At 37.2% G+C, this 23,150-nt stretch overlaps 1 protein-coding gene across 1 annotated transcript; it reads right to left on the bottom strand.

Moving 5' to 3' along the window:
• Positions 1–1,561: 1,561 nt before the first annotated feature.
• On the bottom strand, positions 1,562–22,280 carry cd34 (CD34 molecule). The gene is made up of 5 exons (XM_067445800.1): positions 22,084–22,280; positions 8,886–9,077; positions 8,084–8,238; positions 5,642–5,785; positions 1,562–3,280 (listed from the first exon to the last, which is right to left on the bottom strand). Exons 1-5 carry the CDS (start codon positions 22,157–22,159, stop codon positions 3,089–3,091), a joined length of 759 nt encoding a protein of 252 aa, XP_067301901.1. The 5' UTR covers positions 22,160–22,280; the 3' UTR covers positions 1,562–3,088.
• Positions 22,281–23,150: the final 870 nt, after the last annotated feature.

Below are 23,150 nucleotides of genomic sequence, written 5' to 3'. Positions count from 1 at the left end.
TCACACCATTATATGACTGGCACACAACAACGGTTGGAGTTAAAAATCTTCATTTGTGTTCTACTGAAGAAACAAATACACCTATATTTTGGACGCGCTGGGGGTAAGCAGATAAACATCTTATTTTCATTTTTGGGTGAACTAACCCTTTAACGCACACGCAGTGGCTATTGTGAGTCCACAAGACCGAAAGTGCACATGTAGTGTGCCATGTGGAACAGGGTCAAAGTCACCATTTTGTGCCTCCATGTTTCTACAGTAGTCCTAATTGGACAAACTGCTCTACAGAGTGCTAGCTGCTCTCTGCTGTCTCAGACGACAAAGTCTTTGTCCTGTCGGTCACCGTAGCTTCTCTATGTGATTTGGGGTGAAGGGTTGCAATTTGTAACCGCTAGATGCTGCTAATCTTTACACATTGCACCTTTAATTTTCTAATCAAGATAGTTGAGACTGTTTTAAAGGGTTAGATCACCCAAAAATGAAAATTCTCTCATTAATTACTAACCCTAATTTCGTTCGATACCCGTAAGACCTCCATTCATCTTCGGACACAAATGAAGATATTTTTGTTGAAATCCGATGGCTCAGAAAGGCCTTCAGTGACACAATGTCATTTCCTCTCTTAAGACCCATAAAGGCACTAAAGATGGTGTTACAAAGCCCATCTCACTACAGTGGCTCTACAATCATTTTATGAAGTGACGAGAATAGTTTTTGTTTTTGTGCGCAAAAAAACTAAATAACGACTTAGTGATGGGCCGAAATCAAAACAATGTTTGGAATGGTTATGAATCAGCGTATTAATTCATGATTCGGATCATCCAAATCATGAATCAATAGACCGATTCATAACCGTTCAAAACATTGTTTTGAATTTCTCATAATTGCATGATAAAGTCAAAAGTCTGAGATATAAACTCGCAATTGCGTGATATAACGTCACAATTATGACTTTTTTTTCAGTCAGAATTGTGACTTTATATCACGCAACTGGGAGTTTATATCTCAGAATTCTGATGTTGTAGTTTGCAATTGTGAGAAAAAAGTCAGAATTCTGAGATAAAAAAGCAATTAAAATTATTATTTTTTTGGTGGCTGAAATGGGCTTCCATAGATATGGGTCTGGAGATAGGTTTTTGATTTTCCAGGAGATATTTGTGGTGATATGACTATCCCATTAACAGCTTTTAGTTTTAGCACAATTAGTTGCAGAACTCAGCAGTCAGTAACACATTAATGCTGACTTGCTTTCTCTTAAACTGATGAGGGACCACCGAGCCCCACCCAAATCCATGCACTATGATGTCATCACCGTCTCTTATACAAACCAGCTGTTTGCTTAAATGGCCTTTAGATACCAGCCAAATTTTTGCACGTGTATAAAGGAATGAAAGACAACATTAGAGAGAACATATGTGTGCATTTCATTTCATATATATACACACATATATATTACAGCCCAGCAGCCAAGTTAATGAAAAATTGCATCATATAGATCCAAGGTACACAAAGACGACGTCTCACCGGGGTAAAACAGAAATGAATAATAAGCACATACTGATTTATTTTCCAAAACTTTATTCCTATCACAAACATAAATCAGTTTAACACAATGCTAGTACTACACCAATCCAAAATATGACAGAACAACGGAATGTTACAACAAAATGTCTTAGTTGAAATAAAGGACATGATATTCATATGTATTTGCGTTCATATATTCATATTGAAAACATTATAATTCATTTTCTGTTGGTTTATTTCAAGAGATACAGTCACTCTAGCACCCAATTTTGACCCAAAGGTTTAGTCAAGTCAGTCTTGTGTCAGAAATCTTGTGAGGAAGTGTGAAGTATTTAAAGAAGATATGGGTTGACAAATAGTGTCGAAATGTTGTTTTTGTCCTTTCTGTTCCCCATTACACTGGAGCGAATCTACTAAAACTAAAGGCGACGGGTAAACTCCAGGGTTTATTGGCTGCACCCAATTACATATTGTCTTTGCCTAATGATTTATTTACAGTGTAGTAGCAAATGTAGAAAAAAAACAAAAAAAACAAACAAAAAAATACTCACCCACCCAAGAAAGTTCTAATAATGAAGGCAGGGCATTCAAACGGTTTAGTCAGTCATTCAGTCCATTAACACTACATAGATGCCTAGAATAAAAATATTACAAAAAAAGCATAATACTGGTTTACAAAGTATGGTGTAACTCAATCCAGAAATGTAAGATACTATTTAGCTGTCACCCTGAGTGCTTACGGGCATTGCAACATAATTATTTTGCTGGATTGTATGTTAAGGGTTGTTAGCAGCAATGAAATGGAGTTCACGTTGACACTTAAACTGATTTTTCATGCTCACCAACTCCAAGAATCATTACTTTGTCATGCAGTGATATTAACAAAATTATACAAGACTATTAACTAGTCAAATCATACTGTACACAAAGACAAACATAACATTTCATACAGTCTAGAAACACCCAAGCAACCCAACGCACACAAAAACACAACTTGCGCCCATTCGATTCTGAGAGTTTCTTTATGGTGTGATGTGATTTGCACTAAGCTGGAAGCTGTGGAGCGCTGGGACAGAAGCACGGATCCTCCCGGTGTTATGTTCCAGCCCTAACTGCTCTTATGGAAGCCAGCAATGACTCATGGGAAAGATTCCCCACCTCTTTTGTTGCATCATATTTTGATTGAATTTATATGACGTTCTTGTTATAAATCATCACTGTCATAACTGGCATTTTACAACTTTCATAACATCACAACAATCTTTCATATAGTATTCAAACATTGTCATTTATTTAGCTGAGTAAGGAGGAGGATTATTTGACCAATTATTTTATCCCATTTTTATCCTATATATTTGTATCCCATACTTTGATTCAAACGCGTTTACTTGTTCCGTGTGACTTTAGAACATTTTGCATCATATTTACATGTAAATGTGGGAATTTGAGTCTTAGTCTCCCTCGTGCCTTCTGACGGCCACGGTCAATATGCAGTAGATTGAGTTGGTTTTAAGAAGCAGGGACTGAGCATTTCACCCAGACCCTTGTTGGCAGAACGGCTCATTCACAGCTCTGTGTCTGCTGTTTTGGTGGTAGAGTGGCCATTGGTGGCGGCAGGGGGACTTTGAGGCTTCACTGCCTCTTGTGACTCGCCATTAAGACTTGGCTTCTCTTGGGGCTCGGGTTGGTTCAGAGGGGCCACAGACACCAGAGTGTTGCCCTGGTTCTCCTCATCAGCCATGTAAGACTCCTCTGCCTGTAGGAAAACAACATACAAACAGATGTGACTTTTTTATGTAGTTTTTATCATTTCTACTATTTATTATTAGCCTATTGTTATTAGTGCACAATGCCTTGTGGTACCATCCCAAAGAAGCACAAAATCACATTTTCAAGAAACGGCTAAAGACACATCTTTTTCATCATTCGTCAACACTTGACCATTAATGCTAGCACCTATTATATATATCTTAAAAAAGATACTGTACTTTACTAGGCTTACTGGGATCGGTCACCACACTTACAAATTGTTGTCCTCTTGTTGCTTTGATGGCTTCTATTGTTACCCTCATTTGTAAGTCGCTTTGGACAAAAGCATCTGCTAAATGATTAAGTGTAAATGTGAATCATCATACATTTTTCAAGGCAATTAATGAACAATTATTTATTTTTATTCATAAAAATTATTTATAAAAGGCAATTATTTTTTAATTAAAAAAGAAAAAAATTATTCGTAAAATGTAAAAAACGATCAGAAGATTTAATGGAATTTATTTGTAACTTTGCCTGGGATGTTTCTTTTTTTGGGGGATGAATATCAATAGACACAAATAAAGCAAATGTTGCACAGATGTTAGAGCATAGAGCTATAAAATCAGTGAAGCTCAGATAATTTGGTCTTGGAAGAATTTGATGAGAAATGTTGAAGTTCATATTGAGTTTATACAACTCGACGGATGAATCAGTCTGTTTAAATCCCTCCTTTCTGTGAGCTACTCTGCTTTGATTGGTCAGACAGCACAGTCTGTTGTGATTGACTAACTGATAACTGATTTTCAGCTCCGTCAAGAGGCTTCAAAAAGCTCAGTGATTGTACACACTGTAAAACAGTAATGATGAAGTAGATTTTACATAAATTCCAGTGCGAGTCCGCATTGATGGAGAAACAATGGAAGAACTATTCAACCCTACTGCTATGAAACGGCATGGGATTCGTTTGAAAAACGATTTGTTTAACTGACTCAGTCGACTCTTACGTTTAGACAATAGAGACAATAACTTTATATATGCGTTCAATTAAAATTTTAAACGTTGCAGGATGTTTTAATTCACTTAGAACTATGTTACACATTAAATGTAATTTTCAAAAATCCATAATAGGTTGTCTGGCAAGCTCAATTTAAGATTGAACATTGGTCTGGGGAGTCTGCTCTGTATTTTCTACTGCACAAGAGGTGTGATAAACGAACATAATTCGAATGACTCTGTACACAATTGGATAGTCCTTTAACCAATCAGACAACAAGAGGCGTGATCAATGGGCATCGGTCCATCGCTTTTCTATCTGTCATCGTGTTAAGCCCACCAATAGCGCGCCAGGTGGATAAGCCGCCTGTGATTGGTTCCCGCAAAAGTGTAACAGAAGCAGTAAAAATGAATGTAGAGATTTCCAGACAGAGTTGCCAGGCGAAACCAAATCACTGATAGATCAGGCTGGGTTTACCCAGTCTACATAATATGGGCTCTTTAAGATGTTTTCAGAAACTCTAGAGATTTAAGTGAGATTGGTTATTCATTAAAAGTCGCAATTCGCTCTCTATTTAGCCTTCGAGTGCTTAGATGGTCAAATAACAAAAGTACTCCGCCTTCAAAAAATAAATAAAAAAACGACCAAAACCAATAGAGGTTCTTAGAGATTGTTCTATATGTGTACTGTAAATTAACCAGTTTACTAAATTACTACTTACTAAACACCACAATGCATTAAACACTACAATATCTGATTTTAATTTCGTTTTCAAGAACTTTTGTAAATCAGCACTTGATGAGCAAGACCCTTGAAATAAGTTTTTTTTGTGCAGAATATGAAGTTCATTTTTATATGATGGAATATTTCATGATGCATCTTCAAAGCTATAGCATTTATTGAGCAGCATATGACTTATGAAATCCTGCCATGTGAAATGTGTTTTTAAATTTTTTATTGCCTTTTTTGAGGTCCGAAGGAGTGCACTTTGTTTCAATTTCATACTTTGACATCATTTAACAGAGAAGGAAAACAGCTTAGAACTATTGGCAAGGAGATGAAACGGTTTGCGTTTCACTAGTATGTGTTGTGGTTCTGAACATTAGATTGGGCGTGTGCTGGAGGAACTGTGCTGCTCTGATATGCTGCCAATTGTTTCCCTCTTAATTACAAGCTTGGCAACATTCTTTACCAAATACGATAAATTATGTAATAAAAATGCTTGCATAACACATTCATAATTTGATCAGGAACATAATGGAGATACAGTTGTTGAAGTCACTGATTTGGAGGTTAAGACAGCAGGCATGTGTAAATTAATAATTAGATATTAAAATTTGTAACAATCTGGGATGTTTTCCTGACACTCACCAGTTTCATGCCTTTGCCGTCGGTCCTGCGATGGCACTTGAAGTAGTATATGCCAACTATTATGCCAGCAAGCACTAATCCGCTCATCAGCACAGACACGAAAACTGTAGAAGAAGACCCAGATTTGGCATTCTTTTCATTCGTCTGTAGAGAAACACATAAACGGCAATATATTATTTAAATATTAGTGAGTTTCAAAAGCATTTTGAGTCATAATTTATAACCGGATCATGTGATGTTGATTCAGGGTGTCCCCTAACAAGCAAGCAGGACTGTTTGTCATAGGTATGTTACGATATTGGTACTACTGTCAATCCATATTGGTAGATATTGGACATTTTTATGTGCTCACACCTTTGACTTCATCTAATGCTCACTTAAAAGAATAGCTCAACCAAAAATGAAAATTCTGTCATCCTTTACTCATCCTCAGGTTGTTCCAAACCTGTAATTTCTTTCTTCTGCTGAACCCAGATGAAGATATTTGAAGAATGTCACCAATCAAACAGTTGATGGGCCACAGTGACTTACATTTACATTTAATCATTTAGCAGACGCTTTTATCCAAAGCGACTTACAAAAAAGGGCAGAGCAATAGAAGCAACAAAACAGACAAGGCCAACAAGAGCTGTAAGAAGTCTCAGTTAATTAAGCACAGTACACAAACAATATATATATATTTTTTTGGACAAACAAACAAAATTTAAATGGCTAGTTAAGTCCTATTCTTTATTGGTCAGGTGCAATGACCAATAGTATGGGGGTAAAAACTACTATAGAAGTCAACAGCTACCGCCAACTGCCCGGTTTACAACATTATTCAAAATATCTTCATTTGTGTTCAGCAGAAATACAAATAAATCCATACAGGTTTGGAACATCTTGAGGGTGAGGAAATGATAATCCTTTTATTGGTTATAGGTAATTTAATAACACGGTGAAATGTAATCTTGAGCCAATATCAAAATGATTTTCATACTTTATATTATAATATTGTGATGCCTAAATTTACTTGTTAAACAAACACAACTTTCATGTACATCAGCTTTTAGTGTTTGAGGATATTTGAGCTAACAGTTTGCTTTTTACATTAATTTAAACAACATGATTTTATCTTTCAAATGAACCATGCTTGTTGGCCGTTTCAAACCTTGATATTTAGTTCAGCTTTCCTAATTTAAACATTTCCCACTCTTCCTGACATGTGTGCCTCATACAAAACTTTTCTGTTGTATTTGCAGTTTACCCTTGATATAGAAAACAAAAAGAGGAAGTGAACAGGGAGGAGGTTTTGTAGTTTAGCACCTCTCCGTGCCTTTCACAAAGCATTTAGGTTATGATTTGTCATGCCAGAATGAACAATGGCTATCGTGTTGAAAAAAGATTACTGATCCTGTATCAGATTGGCCTATCAATGATATCATCTCATCCACAATACTCTCACTGGTCTCAGATCAGTTCTTGCCAACAATAGATGCTCATCATCTCCCCCCACTTCTTCTGTCTCCCCTCTTTCCTGGGTTCATAACCGCATGGCAGCAGTGAGAGGAAGCCCCTCTTCTCTCCCACTCATTCATCTTTTGTGTGCAGGGATTATTTATAGCGAATGACAAAACAGGATCTCCCTAATCTTGAACTCACAGGCATCAACAGCTCAAACTGCCTTGCTAAACGTTATCCTCTCAGACAGAAAGCTTCCTTCCTTTCTAATGTACACGGACGCAGATGACAGCAACTGAAAACATTTGAAGTCATTCTGTCCATTGGTTTGGGATGGAACAGAGTATACAGCACTTGTAGAGATACTGTAAAGTGGAGTTTAGATAACTGTTAAGCTGTTCTCATTATCTTTTTTGGGGTAGATAAGGGATGTGTACATTAGTATGATGTTGATATGGCCTCACTGTAATACAGGGGTATACTGTATATATATTGTGATATACTGGACATGAAGTATAAAATTTGTCAACCTACAAGAACCTACAATTCTACTGGATGTCTGCGAGATGAGTGTGTATTGCGTTCTTTAATGGTCCGGCCTAGAAACAAATGCTGTGAAGCCAAACATCCTCATGGAAGATCAGCAGCGCTGTAAAAAAGTGTGTGATGTTCACGGCTCCATTTTAACAGTAAACTTGCACAACATTCTTGAATGAATCATTTATAGATGCATGCCTGTTTGTTATTACAGGGACTGAAGCTTGGGACATACCCAGAACCAAGAAATGTCATTTTCTCGAGGTGGCAAGAACAAGAACGTTCTGGCCAGAAAATTCGTTCTGGCCAGTACATTACATACTTCACGAGAAAAGCAGGTGCGCGAACATCTGCGTTTCTCCGCATTAACCACGCCCACTTTAAATGTATGACCAATCACACAACAGTTCTCTTTTTTTCACCCAGAGTTCTAATCCATGAGATCAGTGACTAAAAATGACTTACTTCTAATGGTGTGGATTTTTGATTTGAGGCTGAATTGTTTGGCTCCAAGATTTTTGGGGGCAACGCATTTACATCAGCAGTGGTGAAGATTACTTGTTGGTCTGGTTGGGATGTAGTCAGGATGGCATTTTTGTTGTTGCCAGAAGTGTTGCTTTCTGATGGAGATGATAATAAAGAATCAGATATCAGTCAAAACAAATGAAATAATAGTTTATAGGGCTGGGTACAAATTTCACAATTTAATTTGATTTAGATTCACAAGCTTGCAATTTGATTTGATTTAGATTCAATATTGGTTATTTTATATATTTAAATAAAATATATATATATATATATATATATATATATATATATATATATATATATATATATATATATATATATATATATATATATATATATATATATATATATATATATATATATATATATATGGTACATACTTCATGCTACCAATTCTCTTGAGCAGTGGCCCGCAGTGCCAACACGGTATTTATGTGTCTCAAATTCGCAATAAAGTAGGCATTTGAAACCTGAGACTCTGTTTCATCTCAATAGTAACAAAGCCCAAAGATTATTCTGATTTACTGGATGGGAGGCGCACTACAATATTACGTTCATTCATCAACTGAAAATCAGATGACTAATTGATTTTTGGGATTTAAAAATCGATATTGGTTCATAAAAATGAGAATCGATTGAAATCGAGAAATCAGTATTTTTTTTTTATCCAACCCTAGTAGTTTCACCAACTAAAACCCCTTTAGATACAGTCTTCTTGGACATTCTTGATGGCTCATACCAGTAGTGTCAGTAGTGTCAGGGAAACTTGATTTGCTTGGTTCAATTGTTTTTTCAGCGGTGATCACAAGGGTTGAGTGTTCTGCCGTAACTGGTGCTGTGCTTTTTACTGGGTCTGTTGCCGTGTCTCCTCCTGCTGTGGTTGCTGTTAAGGATGGAGCTGTGGCAACAGTTGTTTCCTGTCCCTGACAACCTACATGGAAACAAAAAACATTCCATATGTCAAACAACACAGGCTTTAAGTTGAACTGATACAGTGTTTCCCAACCTTTTTTTGGTCATGTCACCCTTTAAAATGTTTTAACTTTTTGTGGTACCCCCTCGCATACATTACGCTAGGGGTGTAACGGTACAGATCGCTCACGGTTCGGTTTGTATCACGGTTTTAGGTTCACGGTTTCGGTGCGGTTTTGTATTTGCTATGTTCAGGGAAAAAGGACTACTGTCAAATAAAAATAAAGAAAATAAGAACAAATAATTAAATACAAGCAGCAGCATAAATAAACACTATTGAGCCAAGATACTAATAAAATAAACAATGCTTTTCAGGTTTTTCAGGTAGGTCTAACATTAGTTTTTAGGTAGAGAAATTTAATAAAGTAATCAAATGTAAAATAACTGCAAATTTAACTGTTTAAATTAAAGATTAATCCTTATTAAACTTACAAAAGCTAGAGCAGTGAGTGATGTCCTTATCATTTATTTGACATTACACAGACAGCAGTAAAGGCTACTGCTCCTTTAAGACCTAATGCAGGGCCATGTGTCGTCTTTCTCGACTGTATAAAGTTCACTTAAGGCATTTTCAGACTATGTCTGCTTGGATACTCATCAAGATGGACATGTTGATATATTTATTGTGTGACACTAGTTTGTCCGTTTAAGCGCAAGACTTGAAAGAGCACTCAATATTCTCATTCGCGTCTTCTGGCTCTACACGCGGGTGAAGACGGCGAAATGACTGGTCATATTCGAACATACGGAAGCACTCGCATGCATTGATCAAAGTTTACTTAGAGAGACCGTTTTGCCCATGTTTTTCTTTTATTATAGCTGTTGTTGTAATGTATCACTAAGAAGCCAGCACGTGTATCCATCGACATAAAAATAAATAAAGCATTATTTTCAAGTTACAATTGAAACTGGGGTTGATAGACACTGGGCTGATAGAGCAGTGCTCCCTCCTCAACTTGGTGACTGGATTCGTGTTACAAAATGACCCGTGTTACAAAATGACCCGAAGCCCTACATCTTTGTTATTTTTTTTCTTCCAGAAAGCTTATATCATTTAATTTTTCTAATTTCTAGATTTTATCAATAAATAATATAATTTAAGATCATTCATTTACATTCTTTTAACTTAACATGTTATCCATAACAGCAATTACAATGGGATCTCATTCATTTAGCTTTAAGATCATCTCAAACACAGAACTTCCATCTTTGCCAACTAGTCACTTTTTTCCAGTGTTGATGCATTTCCTATTAAAACAGGAAGTCACAAGCGCTTGATTTGTCCAGATTTTATTTTATTCTTGATTTCAATCCACTTTGCTTGCATATGAATTTCTCTCCAATTCAAACCAGTAACTCATCTTTAACAATAAAGAACCATCTCATAAGAGTCATGTGTTCCAGTATATTATAATAATTTGCTTGTTAATCAGATTGCACTGGTTGCATTCTGATTGCGAACTCACATTGACAACTCAAAATTTGTATTTATTTTGCCATGGTGTTGCTGACAGTTCTGCATACAGCATTGATACAGACAACCCTAATATTAATTTAAAAAAATACCATTTTAAAAGTTTTGTGAAACAATAGATTTTCGGCTTACATTTCGTATATTACTACGCAATCACTTGCAGGGTTTAACTTGAGTGTCAGATGAGATATTGCTGTTCAATGTTAGCATGTGGGTGGTAGGTGAACCCTGAGGTTGAGAAGAGGTTAAGGCCTGGACCCTCCTGACTGTTGTTTAACGCCCTTCTGTCTCCACCCTCTCCAAAAATGTGTCTTGTTTGCACAGCCACTCTGCATTATTAATAACTTAAGCAGGAGGGCAATGCTGCCGACACTGACTGAGCAAATAAACATCACCCTCGAAAAGTCAAGACCTTTGGCTTTGCTGTACATTACCACACTCCCTAAGAAAGAGTTTTGTCTAGAGGCGTGGAATGCAGGAAGCGTGTGCCTGGGTGTAAAGTACGATTGAATTCATTTCCTCGTTTGTTGTAGGTGTTGCATCCTCAAATAACTATGCCATATTGAAAAGTCATTGAACTCGTGTTCCTGCTAAAAGTAACAATACAAGAAAAATACTTGAGGTTTCACTTTTGAAGACAAATCATCTTGGCTATAGATATTGCTCTTGATGGAATATTTAGGATACAGTAAAAGTTTAGCTCAATCTACTTAAAAAAAAGAGTTTTGATTTTACTGTGAAATACAATAAAAGTACATTTAAACTAGTAACACTTACATTAATTCTACTGTTAAAACTGGTGCATTGCGGTATTTGAGTAGTTTATTTTTCAGTTTACACATAAGGTTTGTTGGGCATTTGAGCAGCTGAGCTCTAAATTGAGCTCTAACAAATTCTGCTGTAATTTAGGACACCACACGTCTTGCCATCAAACTCGTTGTCACGCAGGCTTCAGAATGCCATCTGGAGATCATGCTGGGTGGTCTTGTGTTTTCCTAACTAACAGTACTAAGATATCTGCCACGCCCTGATCATAAACTTATTCTACATTTGTCTCAACAGGTGTGACTCAATCAAGGCTACTGTATTGTAAGGCAGCGATGCTGGAACAATGGACCCTGATGAATCTTTTTAGTTAAAGGGTTAGTTCACCCAGAAATAAAAATGACCTGATGATTTACTCATCCTCAAGCTGTCCTATGTGTATATGACATTCTTCTTTCAGACAAATACATTCAGAGTTTTATATATATATACTATATATATATATTATATATACTATAATAATAATAGTATATATATAAAACTCTGAATGTATTTACCTGATATATACCTTATATATACCTTATATATATATATATATATATATATATATATATATATATATATATATATATATATATACCTTATATATATATATATATATATATATATATATATATATATATATATATATATATATATATATATATATATATATATATATATATATATATATATATATATATATATATATATATATATATATATAAAATATCCTGGCTAATCCAAGCATTATAATGGAAGTGAATGGGAGCCCAAAATTTGAAGGGTGAACAATCCCTTTAAAACATCAAAAGAAATGACAGTCTATGATTGATCAAACTCAGATCTCGTTGATTGCAATGATACCTCTGTTTGTGATTTCTTAGCATTTTGTGCTTTCTGTTTAAGGGTGCTTGGCCACCATGATATCACTCGCCGGCGCTTACAGCATGAAGCACCCCTCCCTCATTACAGATACACTCTTGAGTATCTTGTAAGTGGGTCTATCGTGCTTGATACTGTGAGCGGCTCGCCATATATTTTAATTGGCTGAACTGGGCATGCATCCTACAGCTCTTAAAAATGTTAATAAAACCAAGCACTGACCTACACATGCCAAAACCTGACATGTTTATTGATATAATAACTGTTAGGAGGAATGTTCCCTCTTCTCCTAACATCACATAAAACAAGACCAGCATATGTGAACACCTTTACTTCTGTATTTGTGTGTTTTCTACAAGTGAGAAGAAACAAAATATCCCTCCTACTTCTAAAAGCAGCACACAGTGGCAACGTCCTGTTTTCCATACTTTCTGTCTTAAATAATAGCTATGTGTCTGTGAGATTAGAATTAGTGCATCCAAAATCATACATTTTTGGTTTTACGATAATAACTAAGTGTTAATGCTAAAATGCAAATATAAACGGTATGCAAAAAGTGCATTTCTGCAGTATTGTAGAGTGCAGAGACATGGCTTTTGTTGTGGTACAGCATCATCATCCATATAGCAGGGAACACTGATATTTATGGTGAATGAGGTCATTCTAGGCAATTTGGGAGTAAGTCTTGGGTAAGCTGTGAATTTCCATGTAAATATTATTTCTCATAGTCAGACCTCTGATTAAACCTTGTGAACACAACTAGTTTCCAATCGGGCTGATGGAAACCTTGTGTTGCGTAAAGTCAGCCAGTCAAATCTGAGTTCACCAGATTGGGAAAGTACTTTCCAGTTTTTAAGTGGGCAGTCAGGAAGCATGCTGTCTGAACATATGCTTAAATGTTATGCATACATTTATTTAGAGATCGTTAGAGATCGGGGAATGCACATTCTAGTTTGATGAAGTTGGTCATATGTTATAATTAAACCACAACAAAGGCATAAAACAAATTTTCATCAAAAATGAGATATTCCTCTTGACATCTAATATTTAACACAATTTGTGTGGCAGCGAGATGAGATCTTTTAATCAATCTGACATCTGGATGCCCTGACAGCAAGCACAAACAGAGACCTGGAAGAGTGATAATAGGGGCTCCACCTAACAGCTTCAGTGCATGTTTTTCATTGTTTTCCTAAGGAAATTGACACAACAGGGACAAAATGGGATCTCCAGATTTCTGAATAGCTCCAATCTATTCCATGGTGTTCTGGAATGTCTTGTCTGATGTAATGAGACAATCTCAGGCAAAGACTCACAAAATCCCCAGTGCTTTCAGCTGTGCTTGAAAAGACGTATGGCAGTAAGCTTAGCCAGACACAGCCTGACGGCTCTGATATAAACCTGAGAGCTAACGACTCCTTCCTCCACATTCTCTGGAAACATGCAAGATGCCCCTTAAATGCTTTGGTTATTTTAAAGTACGTATCTCATCAAATGGACAGTTATGCAGATGACGGAATTTTCATTTTCTTCAGATTTCAAGAATTGATCTTGATTTGATGTATATTATGAAGTTCTGTTGAGATCGAGCAGAATCACTCCAAATGACCTTTTTTTCTGCCTTATTTTAAATCATCTTTTGATCATTGTCTCTTTAAATGTCTCATGGGACCAAAAAAGATGTCATTGTAACTTTCCCAGAAACATTTTTTTTCTTTCTGGGAATCTAAAGGCACGTCTGCTTTCATTCTGACTCTAGAAGATTTCTGGTCTGACTCTGTATCCCAGGGGGAATACAACGATAAGCAATCTGCCTTCTTACGGCTCATAAGGAAGTATCTTTAATCTCTAAAATACCCACATTAATGCTTAAATCACAAGCTTGTTGAGCTCTGGGACAGTCTCTAGCTTCCTAACAAAGACCTCCTCTTGTTCTCCCCTCCTCACTGAGATCTGTAATGTGATTGTTTAGTGGGACAGAAGGCCATCTGAAGATCTCCTATCTCTCACCTATCTCTGGGTCTGGGTGAAACACGATAAACCCAGCAAACAGTAAACAGCCCAGCAAAAGAGGAAAGAGTGCGATGACGGACTCACTCTAATAATCCCTAATGTGTTGGCCAGCAGGGTGGAGTCCATCTTTCTCTATCACCAGATGCACAGATCTCAAGGGAACTGCTCTCCGCCCAGTGTACTTTGTGCTTTAACATCAACCTGACGTCTGCAGCCTGTTAAGCTGGACGGCAGCCTGGGAATCATGGCTTCTCCACCCAGGCCGTATAGAGAGCATCGTTTGGTGACCAGAGCCAGCTGCAGCCCTATACCTCTCTTCGGCAGTCCGTCCGGACAGACATATAGCGCTCAATCCATCTAGCGTTCATTTGGTCAATCGTTTTGTCTCTCACTAGCTGCGTCTCCATTACCCTTCAAATTGCGCAAATTTAAATTGCGTATTGAAAATATGCTCAATGGAAAATATACATTTCCCAAAACTCCCTTATATTACAAAAGCGTTTTATGCTAGCATTATGTTTTTTTAGGTAATTAGGAAAACTAATATTTAGCAAAACTGCAATGGAAACCCTTTTTTTTCTTCTTCACTTTTCATTTACAGGTCACCTGGCATACGAAAAAAGTCACGATCATTCTTTAAAGACGTTGCGGTACATTAAACCAATAAAAGACTAATTGATTATGGGAATACTGAATTCTAAACAACAAAGAAATGCTACAATTTATTGTTAATTTATTGTACCTCCCAGAAACACCTCATTCATGGACACCCCAGTATAAGGGGCTTTACTTGCCATTAATGCTTAGTTAACACGTCAACGTTTCCTTCGATTAAAAATAATGGCTAGTGCAGTTACTGCTATATACATAAACCTGCAACATCCTTTTATCTATCTATCTATCTATCTATCTATCTATCTATCTATCTATCTATCTATCTATCTATCTATCTATCTATCTATCTATCTATCTATCTATCTGTCTGTCTGTCTGTCTGTCTGTCTGTCTGTCTGTCTGTCTGTCTGTCTGTCTGCCTGCCTGCCTGCCTGCCTGCCTGCCTGCCTGCCTGCCTGCCTGCCTGCCTGTCTGTCTGTCTGTCTGTCTGTCTGTCTGTCTGTCTGTCTGTCTGTCTGTCTGTCTGGATAGAGTGACCAATGGATTTCTTGTGTCCGTTAAAAAAAGAGCCTGTTAATTTCTTTTGAAAAATCTATAATTCTCTCTGTTGGAAAAGAGGTTTTAAGTTATACAACTTTCTTACTAGACTTTGTCAAGCCAACATTTAAAGTTTGTTCTGAAAAACTTGACTTTTTCATTTTGTATTTAACTTTTTTTAGTTGTATTATTTTCTGTGTATTTTTAAAAATCTTACAGCGGAAGCCCTTGTGATGCACTGTTGGTGTGATCTCAAAATATTATTTCTCAAAAGGTCAAAGAACTTCATGGGCTCTCTTAACGGACACTAGAAATCCAGTGGTCACTCTATCCACCCCAACTACGGGAGAACTATTTCCATTTGCGAGCATGCTGATCCCTGAGAGTTTACTTAGCAATGAGCCCACGGCCCAGTTGTTTTCTAACAAAACAAAAATGGGGTGAAGGAATTAATCAAATTAGTGTCAGGTGTGGAATGTTCCCCAAGCCAGACAGGATGTAGGTATCCCTGATAGGAACTATAGACAGTGTACACGCACACAGTAATGATCCCATTCCTGACCCCTTTGGACCCAATTTAAGATGTATATTTAATACACAGACCACCTATTAATGGATTCCTCTACTGTTCTTCTAACGTCTCATTCACTTTTTTTTTTTACTGTTAATTTCCATTGCTGTTAAGAACCATCTAGATCGCTATTATGCAGATACTTTGAGACTTTAATTAATGGTTTGGTTAATGAATGTTGATGATTTTAGTGTTTTATAACACATTAAAAAAAACTTTTTTTTAAAGAGCACCCCCTACTGTCCAAAACACCAAAACAGGCATGATCTTGTCACCCCCCTCCAGCTACCAGCTGCCTCCTCTTTTTGCAGCTCACTGTCAGCACCAAAAGCATTGCGTGGCTGCAGATGTCCATGGACCATATCCAGGCTCTTGTTCTTTGACATCATCATGCAAATTGATTCAGACAATGTAATTGGATATCTAAATGTTTGATCCGCTGCCATGCTCAGCTTATACAATGCTTGGAGAAAAGGCCACAACAGAAAGATGAGTGTGGCGGTATTGATACGTCTCTCTCTCTCTCTCTCTCTCTCTCTCTCTCTCTCTCTCTCTCTCTCTCTCTCTCTCTCTCTCTCTCTCTCTCTCTCTCTCTCTCTCTCTCTCTCTCTCTCTCTCTCTCTCTCTCTTTCTCTCTCTCTCTCTCTCTCTCATATAATTTTCATCACACAAAAGAAAAAACTGGGGTTGGGTTTTGCCCCCTCTCTCACTTTCTGGCTAACCGTAACAAATCCCCTGGGCTCTGTAACACTGTGGTTAGGAGGAAAGACTGCTGTGAGAAAGTCCTCGTGCTTTTGATGGCAAGCAAAGGATAAAATCTTATGTTTTCAATTAGGGAACATTAGGTAGAATTGCCCCAGTGTTGTGCTGCTTGCTGAACATTAATTACCCCACTGGTTAAAGACGTTCAGCCAAGCCACATTAACTCTGTTTATTCCTTAGGCATAATGGCAAAAACCACCATAGAACTGCAAAATTCGCCATAAAGTTACATGCATTTAACAAATATAAAAAAACGAACAAAAAAAACCCCTATATCATTTCATCTTTGTACGTGATAAGCAATTAATGAAACAGCACTGTTCATAGATTGTTTTTTTAATCCATCAAAAGCAAAAACAGTGTTTGTTATTTAATTGGATTTATTTGATCTGTTTAAGCATATCATGTCTATGTTTCTGTGAATATACACCATATTGCCAAAAGTTTTGGGACGCCTGCCTTTAAATGACATCCCATTCATAATCCGAAGGGTTTAATGAGTTGGCCCACTCTTTGCAGCTATAGCAGCTTCAAACCTTCCGGGAAGGCTTTCACAAGGTTTAGGAGTCTGTTTTTTGAAATTTTTCGAAAAGCCCATTTGTGAGGTCAGGCACTGATGTTGGGCGAGAAGGCCTGGCTCACAGTCTCCACTCTAATTCATATCAAAGGGCCCTATTGGGTTGAGGTCGGGCCAGTCAAGTTCCCCCACACCTAACTCACTCATCCATGTCTTTATGGACCTTGCTTTGTGCACTAATGTGCAGTCATGTTGGAACAGGCAAGGGCCATCCCCAAAGTGTTTCCACAATGTTGGGAGCATGAAATTGTCCAAAATGTCTTCCTATGCTAAATCATTAAGAGTTTCTTTCACTGGAACTAAGGGGCCAAGCCCAACCCCTGAAAAATAACCCCACATCATAATCCCCACTCCACCAAACTTTACACTTGGCACAATGCAGTCAGGCAAGTACCATTCTTCTGGCAAATGCCAAACTCAGACTCGTCCATCGGATTGCCAGACATATCCATGAAGTTCTAACTGTTCTTGTGCTAATCTGAAAGCTATTGACTCTGCAGGAAGTCGGCGACTTCTGCACATTGTGCACCTAAGTATGCGCTGACCCCGCTCTGTGATTTTACGTGGCCAACCACTGCGTGTCTGAGTTGCTGCAGTTCTGATTTGCTTTCACTTTGTTATACACAGTTATACAAAATTTGTTATACCATTAATAGTTGACCGTAGAATATTTAGCAGTGAGGAAATTTCGCAAATGTACTAATTGCACATGTGGCATCCTATCGTGGTACCACACGAATTCACTAAAGCGAGCGACCCATTCTTTTACAAATGTTTGTCCCAATACTTTTGGCGCATATTTTATATATATATAATTATTTTTTTCTTTTCTTTTTTTTTCTTTCTTTTTCTTATGAAAGTATATGAAAATTTAAAGTTTTTTAACCTTAATCATGGAAAAAGGTGCAGAATGTTGCACAAGTTTCTCGTCAAAGTGAACAGATTTTATCCTGAAGGTTACAGCTAGAGCTGAAACTTTGCCATCACTTTTCAAATTGCTATTTGACTAATATGATGATTCAACCAGCAGACTGGTCCAAGTGTCTTGGAGTTTCTGCTTGTTACAGATTTTGTTGAACCACAGGCTAATTACACACTAATGTTTGGACTCTGGTTTTTGGATGCTCATATTACCAGTGCTGTGTCAGAGTGAGAGTTGTTGGAAGCTGCATGCCAGCTGTGAGATGCAATAATATAACTGTAAAACTGCATTGGAGTGCCAGGGGAACTACAGAATAACAGACTCACAAGAGCAACAACAACAAACCCTGATATGAATCCAGATTTTCTTGTTTTTCTCGATTAAGATGATTTTCAGTTTATTAAACATGACTGTTAGTTGATTGTTTGTGTTAGTTCATAATATGATAGGTAATAGTTGTTTTGTATCTTTTTCTTAATTATAAGTGGGCTGATGGGCATAAATGTCTAAACATGTAACTTGCCATAATTACTGTTTGCTCAGATGATCTGTTCACATAATCAGAGAATGAACTGCTTATTTTTTCACCCTTTTAGTTTCAATCAATTTGCGTCACTGAAAAGCCCAGTGAGACAGAGCACACCCAAATCAGAGTGATGTAAGATCTCCTCCAGCATTTGTGTATAGGCTTCCTACTCCTGGGTATATGACTAACCTCACCGAAGTGGCCTGGGACTGCAGGAATGCCAGGCAATAGCAAAAGGCCATGAGAAACTGGCAGCTGCATGTTTTTGTTGGCCGAACAGTGCATTGTCGGCCAAGGAGAATATTCCAGAACTAAGGTATGGAGATATGAGCTTATCAGTTATCTCTTTGCCCTGTAGTGACTTCTGCCATCCAATTTGTTTTTATCATGCGTAATGCACAGGCATGCATAAACTTCCTCTTCCTTTTTGGCTTGACTATGTGTCTTTGTGTGACTAAAACCATGAAAATATTCATTTGCTGTCCACTAAATAGCTTTGCTTATACTGGCCGATGAAATAAAAATGTGTGTGATAATAGTGCCTTTAAACATCCGGAAGTTTCCCTTCAGATCAGGGAGGATGAATTGGCTCCTGTTGGTACAGTTGATCTAGGCCTTGGATTTTATCCAGATATCTAACTGTAATACCTCACAGTAGCAGTATTAGGACTGGGAAAAGACCTGCTTCAGGGACGCTAGGACTGCCAGGGAGCTAAAGATGCGTGAAGGTGTTTTCTCACTCACCGTTGAGCTCAAAATGCAGCCAGATTCAATAATATTTCATGACGTTTGGGCGGCACCAACCGTCATCTTGGCATCTGTCCACTGAAATGCCACATAGCTACTAGGGTGTATAATGGCTCAACTCACAACATGGGAAGAGGTGGTAACTGAAATTTAGCATGTCATTTGGGTGGCTAACATAACTATGGGGTGAATGTGAGCTCAGCTAAACACATTTGCCAACAGGCTGTCATAGCGAATCATTCCGATTTGCCCTTTGCCATCCATCAGAGGAAGGTTACACCTCTAAAAGAGCAAAACTTGCAATGGGAGGTCACTGTAACATTTGAACCATGGGTGGCCGATTGGAATGCAGTACGTCTATCTTCTGAGTCTTTCCTCTGAGGCCTTATTCAAATACCATGTAATTTGACCCTTTTTAAACACTTAGCTTAGGTTAATTTAATTCTGCAGCAACTGTAGCGTGTGGTTGACTATCCACATGCTGAAACCGCTGATTCGGTTACCATAAATTGAAGGTTTTTCAGACCAGTCTTTCTCTTTTGGTGAATTTACATGTACATTTGTTTTAGGTATTAGTGTTATCAAACCCATGACCTCTGCCAGCTCAATATATGAACAAAAGATTGCTTTTACAACCAAAATTTGTCAATCCTCAGGATTCTGTCAATGGCCTTCCGGTATTGTGTTTGAGCAATGTTTGAATGAGAACAAATTCAATTTAAAAATTACAGTAGAAGATTATTAAGGATTAACAACTTACATTTCAAACTATTTATTTCAAAACGATTTATTTCTCCTAAAATGTATTGATTTTGCTACAAAAATAGCCATAGATGCATGGCAAAAACAAATTTAAGAGTCACTTAACAAGAAACATTGTCCTTGAGGCAGGACTTGAAAAGTATCCCTTAACAAACTAAAGTGATATTTTATGATCCAAAACTATGTTAATGCTAACTTAAGATTTACAAAGAGTTTAATTATGTTTAATGTCTGCACAGATCAGTTTGAATTGCAAGCATTTAAGTTGGATATGATGAACTTTAATGCAATTTCTGAACTTAAATGGCGCACTGCAACATTAGAACCTGTTCCCTCTTGATGTACACATATTTCCATAGTTGGCTGAAAAGTGCTGCTATGTTCTGTCTGACCATCGATTGGGAAAGTCTCACTGGAGTGCCAATTGCACTGAAGTGCCAAGCATTTAACAGACTGGTGGGAATGGAAACGTATAGTTCTTCGCGGTCTCTTGGTGGGGAGGGGAAGAGGCTTCATTTTAACAATGTCTTCTTGCAACTTCCCAAGTCTTAACGGTAGCATGGCTGTTGCACCCTAATGAATTCAGCCGGGCAACAGTCTCACATTACTCTTTATTAAAACCACTGAGCAGGACATTTGAGGAGAACTATAGGAATATAGTTAACCTCAGATTTCACATTAAATACTAGCTTTGGCAAACTACGCAGGTTTCTCTTCTCTAACAAGGGTAGCAGGCTGCCTAATTCAATTTTTTTTATTTAGCTTGAAAACTGATTATGTGCTGTGTGAGTGTTTGTTTGCTATGGAAGCGTGGTTTTGTTGTTCAACTAACTTTTTCTAATATAAAATCATAGTTTTTACATTTTACAAATCATTCTTTTACATTTTAACATACATTTTCCTGATTAAAGTTGCACCGTGTTCAAACCAGACTGGTTACACCGTTAAATCTACTCAACGGCATTACTCTCACCTCTTGGGAGAAGGGAATGGGGCGTATAGCTTTGCCCTGCCCACATGGGCGTTACTTACAAACCAGCTCTTTTACTCCTTTTTTAAAAAAAATAACGGAACTCCCTGGATTCTGGAAAGAGAGTGCCGTTTACATACAACTGTCTTCATCCCTGTGGCTGATAATGTAAACATCCATCTATTTTCAGGAGAACATGAACTAAACACTGTGGTCCACATTTCAGTCTACAATAAATCCAGTTGTACGTTTTGTTTTCAAAAGGACAGTTTCATCACATGCAGTCACAGAAATCAGGATAAAGATGTTTAACAGACAGTTTCCATGCTTTTCCAAACTCTTCAGTCCCTAAAACACACACATACACCCATGTTTTGGCCAGCTCCACCCAGACGGAGAGCAGGATGTACCGCGCAATTACGATCAACGGCATGTTTCCATTCCAAGCCAGAGCCCTTTGTTGTAGTTTCTCACTAGCTTTTTTACTTTGCCTCCTCTCAGTAAACACTACAAACTGCCGGCTGTCACATCAATCAAGGTGAGACTATTATTTTAATAAAACTGAGCAAAAGCCAAATATTAGAGCTCAAAATCAGTGATGCTTTTATACAGTTTAAAATATGATGAATCCTGACAAATTATAAAATAAAATAAAATGCCCCTAAAAATTTATACAAAAATAAAATTATACAAACTATAAAATAACATGAAAGGGATGTAAACAATTAAACAATGTTAAAATGCCTCATGTTATATGAAAACTTTTACTTAAGCTTGCAAAAGAGTTCAAATAAACTTACCGTGAAGCAAGAGAAAGCCGAACATAAAAGCTAGAGCCATGGTTTTCCAGAGTTCATTCATTCTTCGTACAGCCATTCTGGACTCGGAGCACGCTGAGGTGTGTGTATGCAGGCGCTGGGGCAGGGCTGAAAGAGTTTAGGGGTTTCCTGTGCCTGAGACAGAAATGAGCGGGTCACAAGATAAAGCATGGCTTGTGCTCCAGGGGTTTTATATGGCCCCTCTACACTCCCCCCACATCTCTCTCTCTCTCTCTCTCTCTCTCTCTCTCTCTCTCTCTCTCTCTCTTCTCTCTCTCTCTCTCTCTCTCTCTCTCTCTCTCGTCATCCTACTCTTATTGCAGGCAAGGCCACCGCCTTCATGTTTTGTGCATTTGATAGTATAAAAAGAGTTGAAACTTGTATATGTAACTGCATATTTATTACTCATTTTGTATATTTATATTTATTACATTTTTAAAAAAGACTCTCGGCACCTGGAAAATTCTGAAAAATACAAAACTAAAGATCCAAATAGATTCAGAGAAATTTATTTATATTTTTTGATTGATTGATTTATTAATATATTTTAAACTATCACAAACTTTATTAACCATGGAAGTCTGTTTCCACCTCAGTGTAAAAAATAAATGTGGTTGTGAGATTAAAATAAGAAATAGTAACATTGTGAGATAAATTAAAATTATGATATATATATATGTATATATATATATATATATCATAATTTTAATTTAAAATAATATAAACTATATTATTGCAACAACAAAAAAATCCAGGCTGCCTGCACTGTAAAAAAAATGTCTCCAATTGAAAAATTTCTAGTGACTGATCAGATCTAAATGTTTCAGTTGGCCGAACTGAAAATGTCGAATAATGATCAGTCACTTGAAAATGTTCAATTGGAGACCTGGATTTTTTTTACAGCGTGAGAGTTTGTATGGGAGGTCCCGGGGTCTGAAAAAGTTAAAGGGGTGTGAATTGAGAAATCAACTTTCCTTGAGCTTTATATATATATATATATATCGTATTGATTATGTGTACGTGACATGTCTAACAGAACATACCTTAGC

The sequence above is a fragment of the Pseudorasbora parva genome, chromosome 6 (genome assembly GCF_024679245.1).
Source record: "Pseudorasbora parva isolate DD20220531a chromosome 6, ASM2467924v1, whole genome shotgun sequence".
NCBI classification, from domain to species: domain Eukaryota; kingdom Metazoa; phylum Chordata; class Actinopteri; order Cypriniformes; family Gobionidae; genus Pseudorasbora; species Pseudorasbora parva.
This window is presented reverse-complemented; position numbering and strand designations above follow the sequence as displayed.

What these genes read in the sequence shown, in the direction of transcription:
- cd34 (XM_067445800.1), bottom strand. Translation starts at nt 22,159, where the DNA reads ATGGCTGTACGAAGAATGAATGAACTCTGGAAAACCATGGCTCTAGCT. An exon ending in CGGCTTTCTCTTGCTTCACG is followed by an intron (nt 9,078 to 22,083) that starts GTAAGTTTATTT and finishes GTTTCCATGTAG; the next exon opens with GTTGTCAGGGACAGGAAACA. An exon ending in TGACACTACTGACACTACTG is followed by an intron (nt 8,239 to 8,885) that starts GTATGAGCCATC and finishes CATCTCCATCAG; the next exon opens with AAAGCAACACTTCTGGCAAC.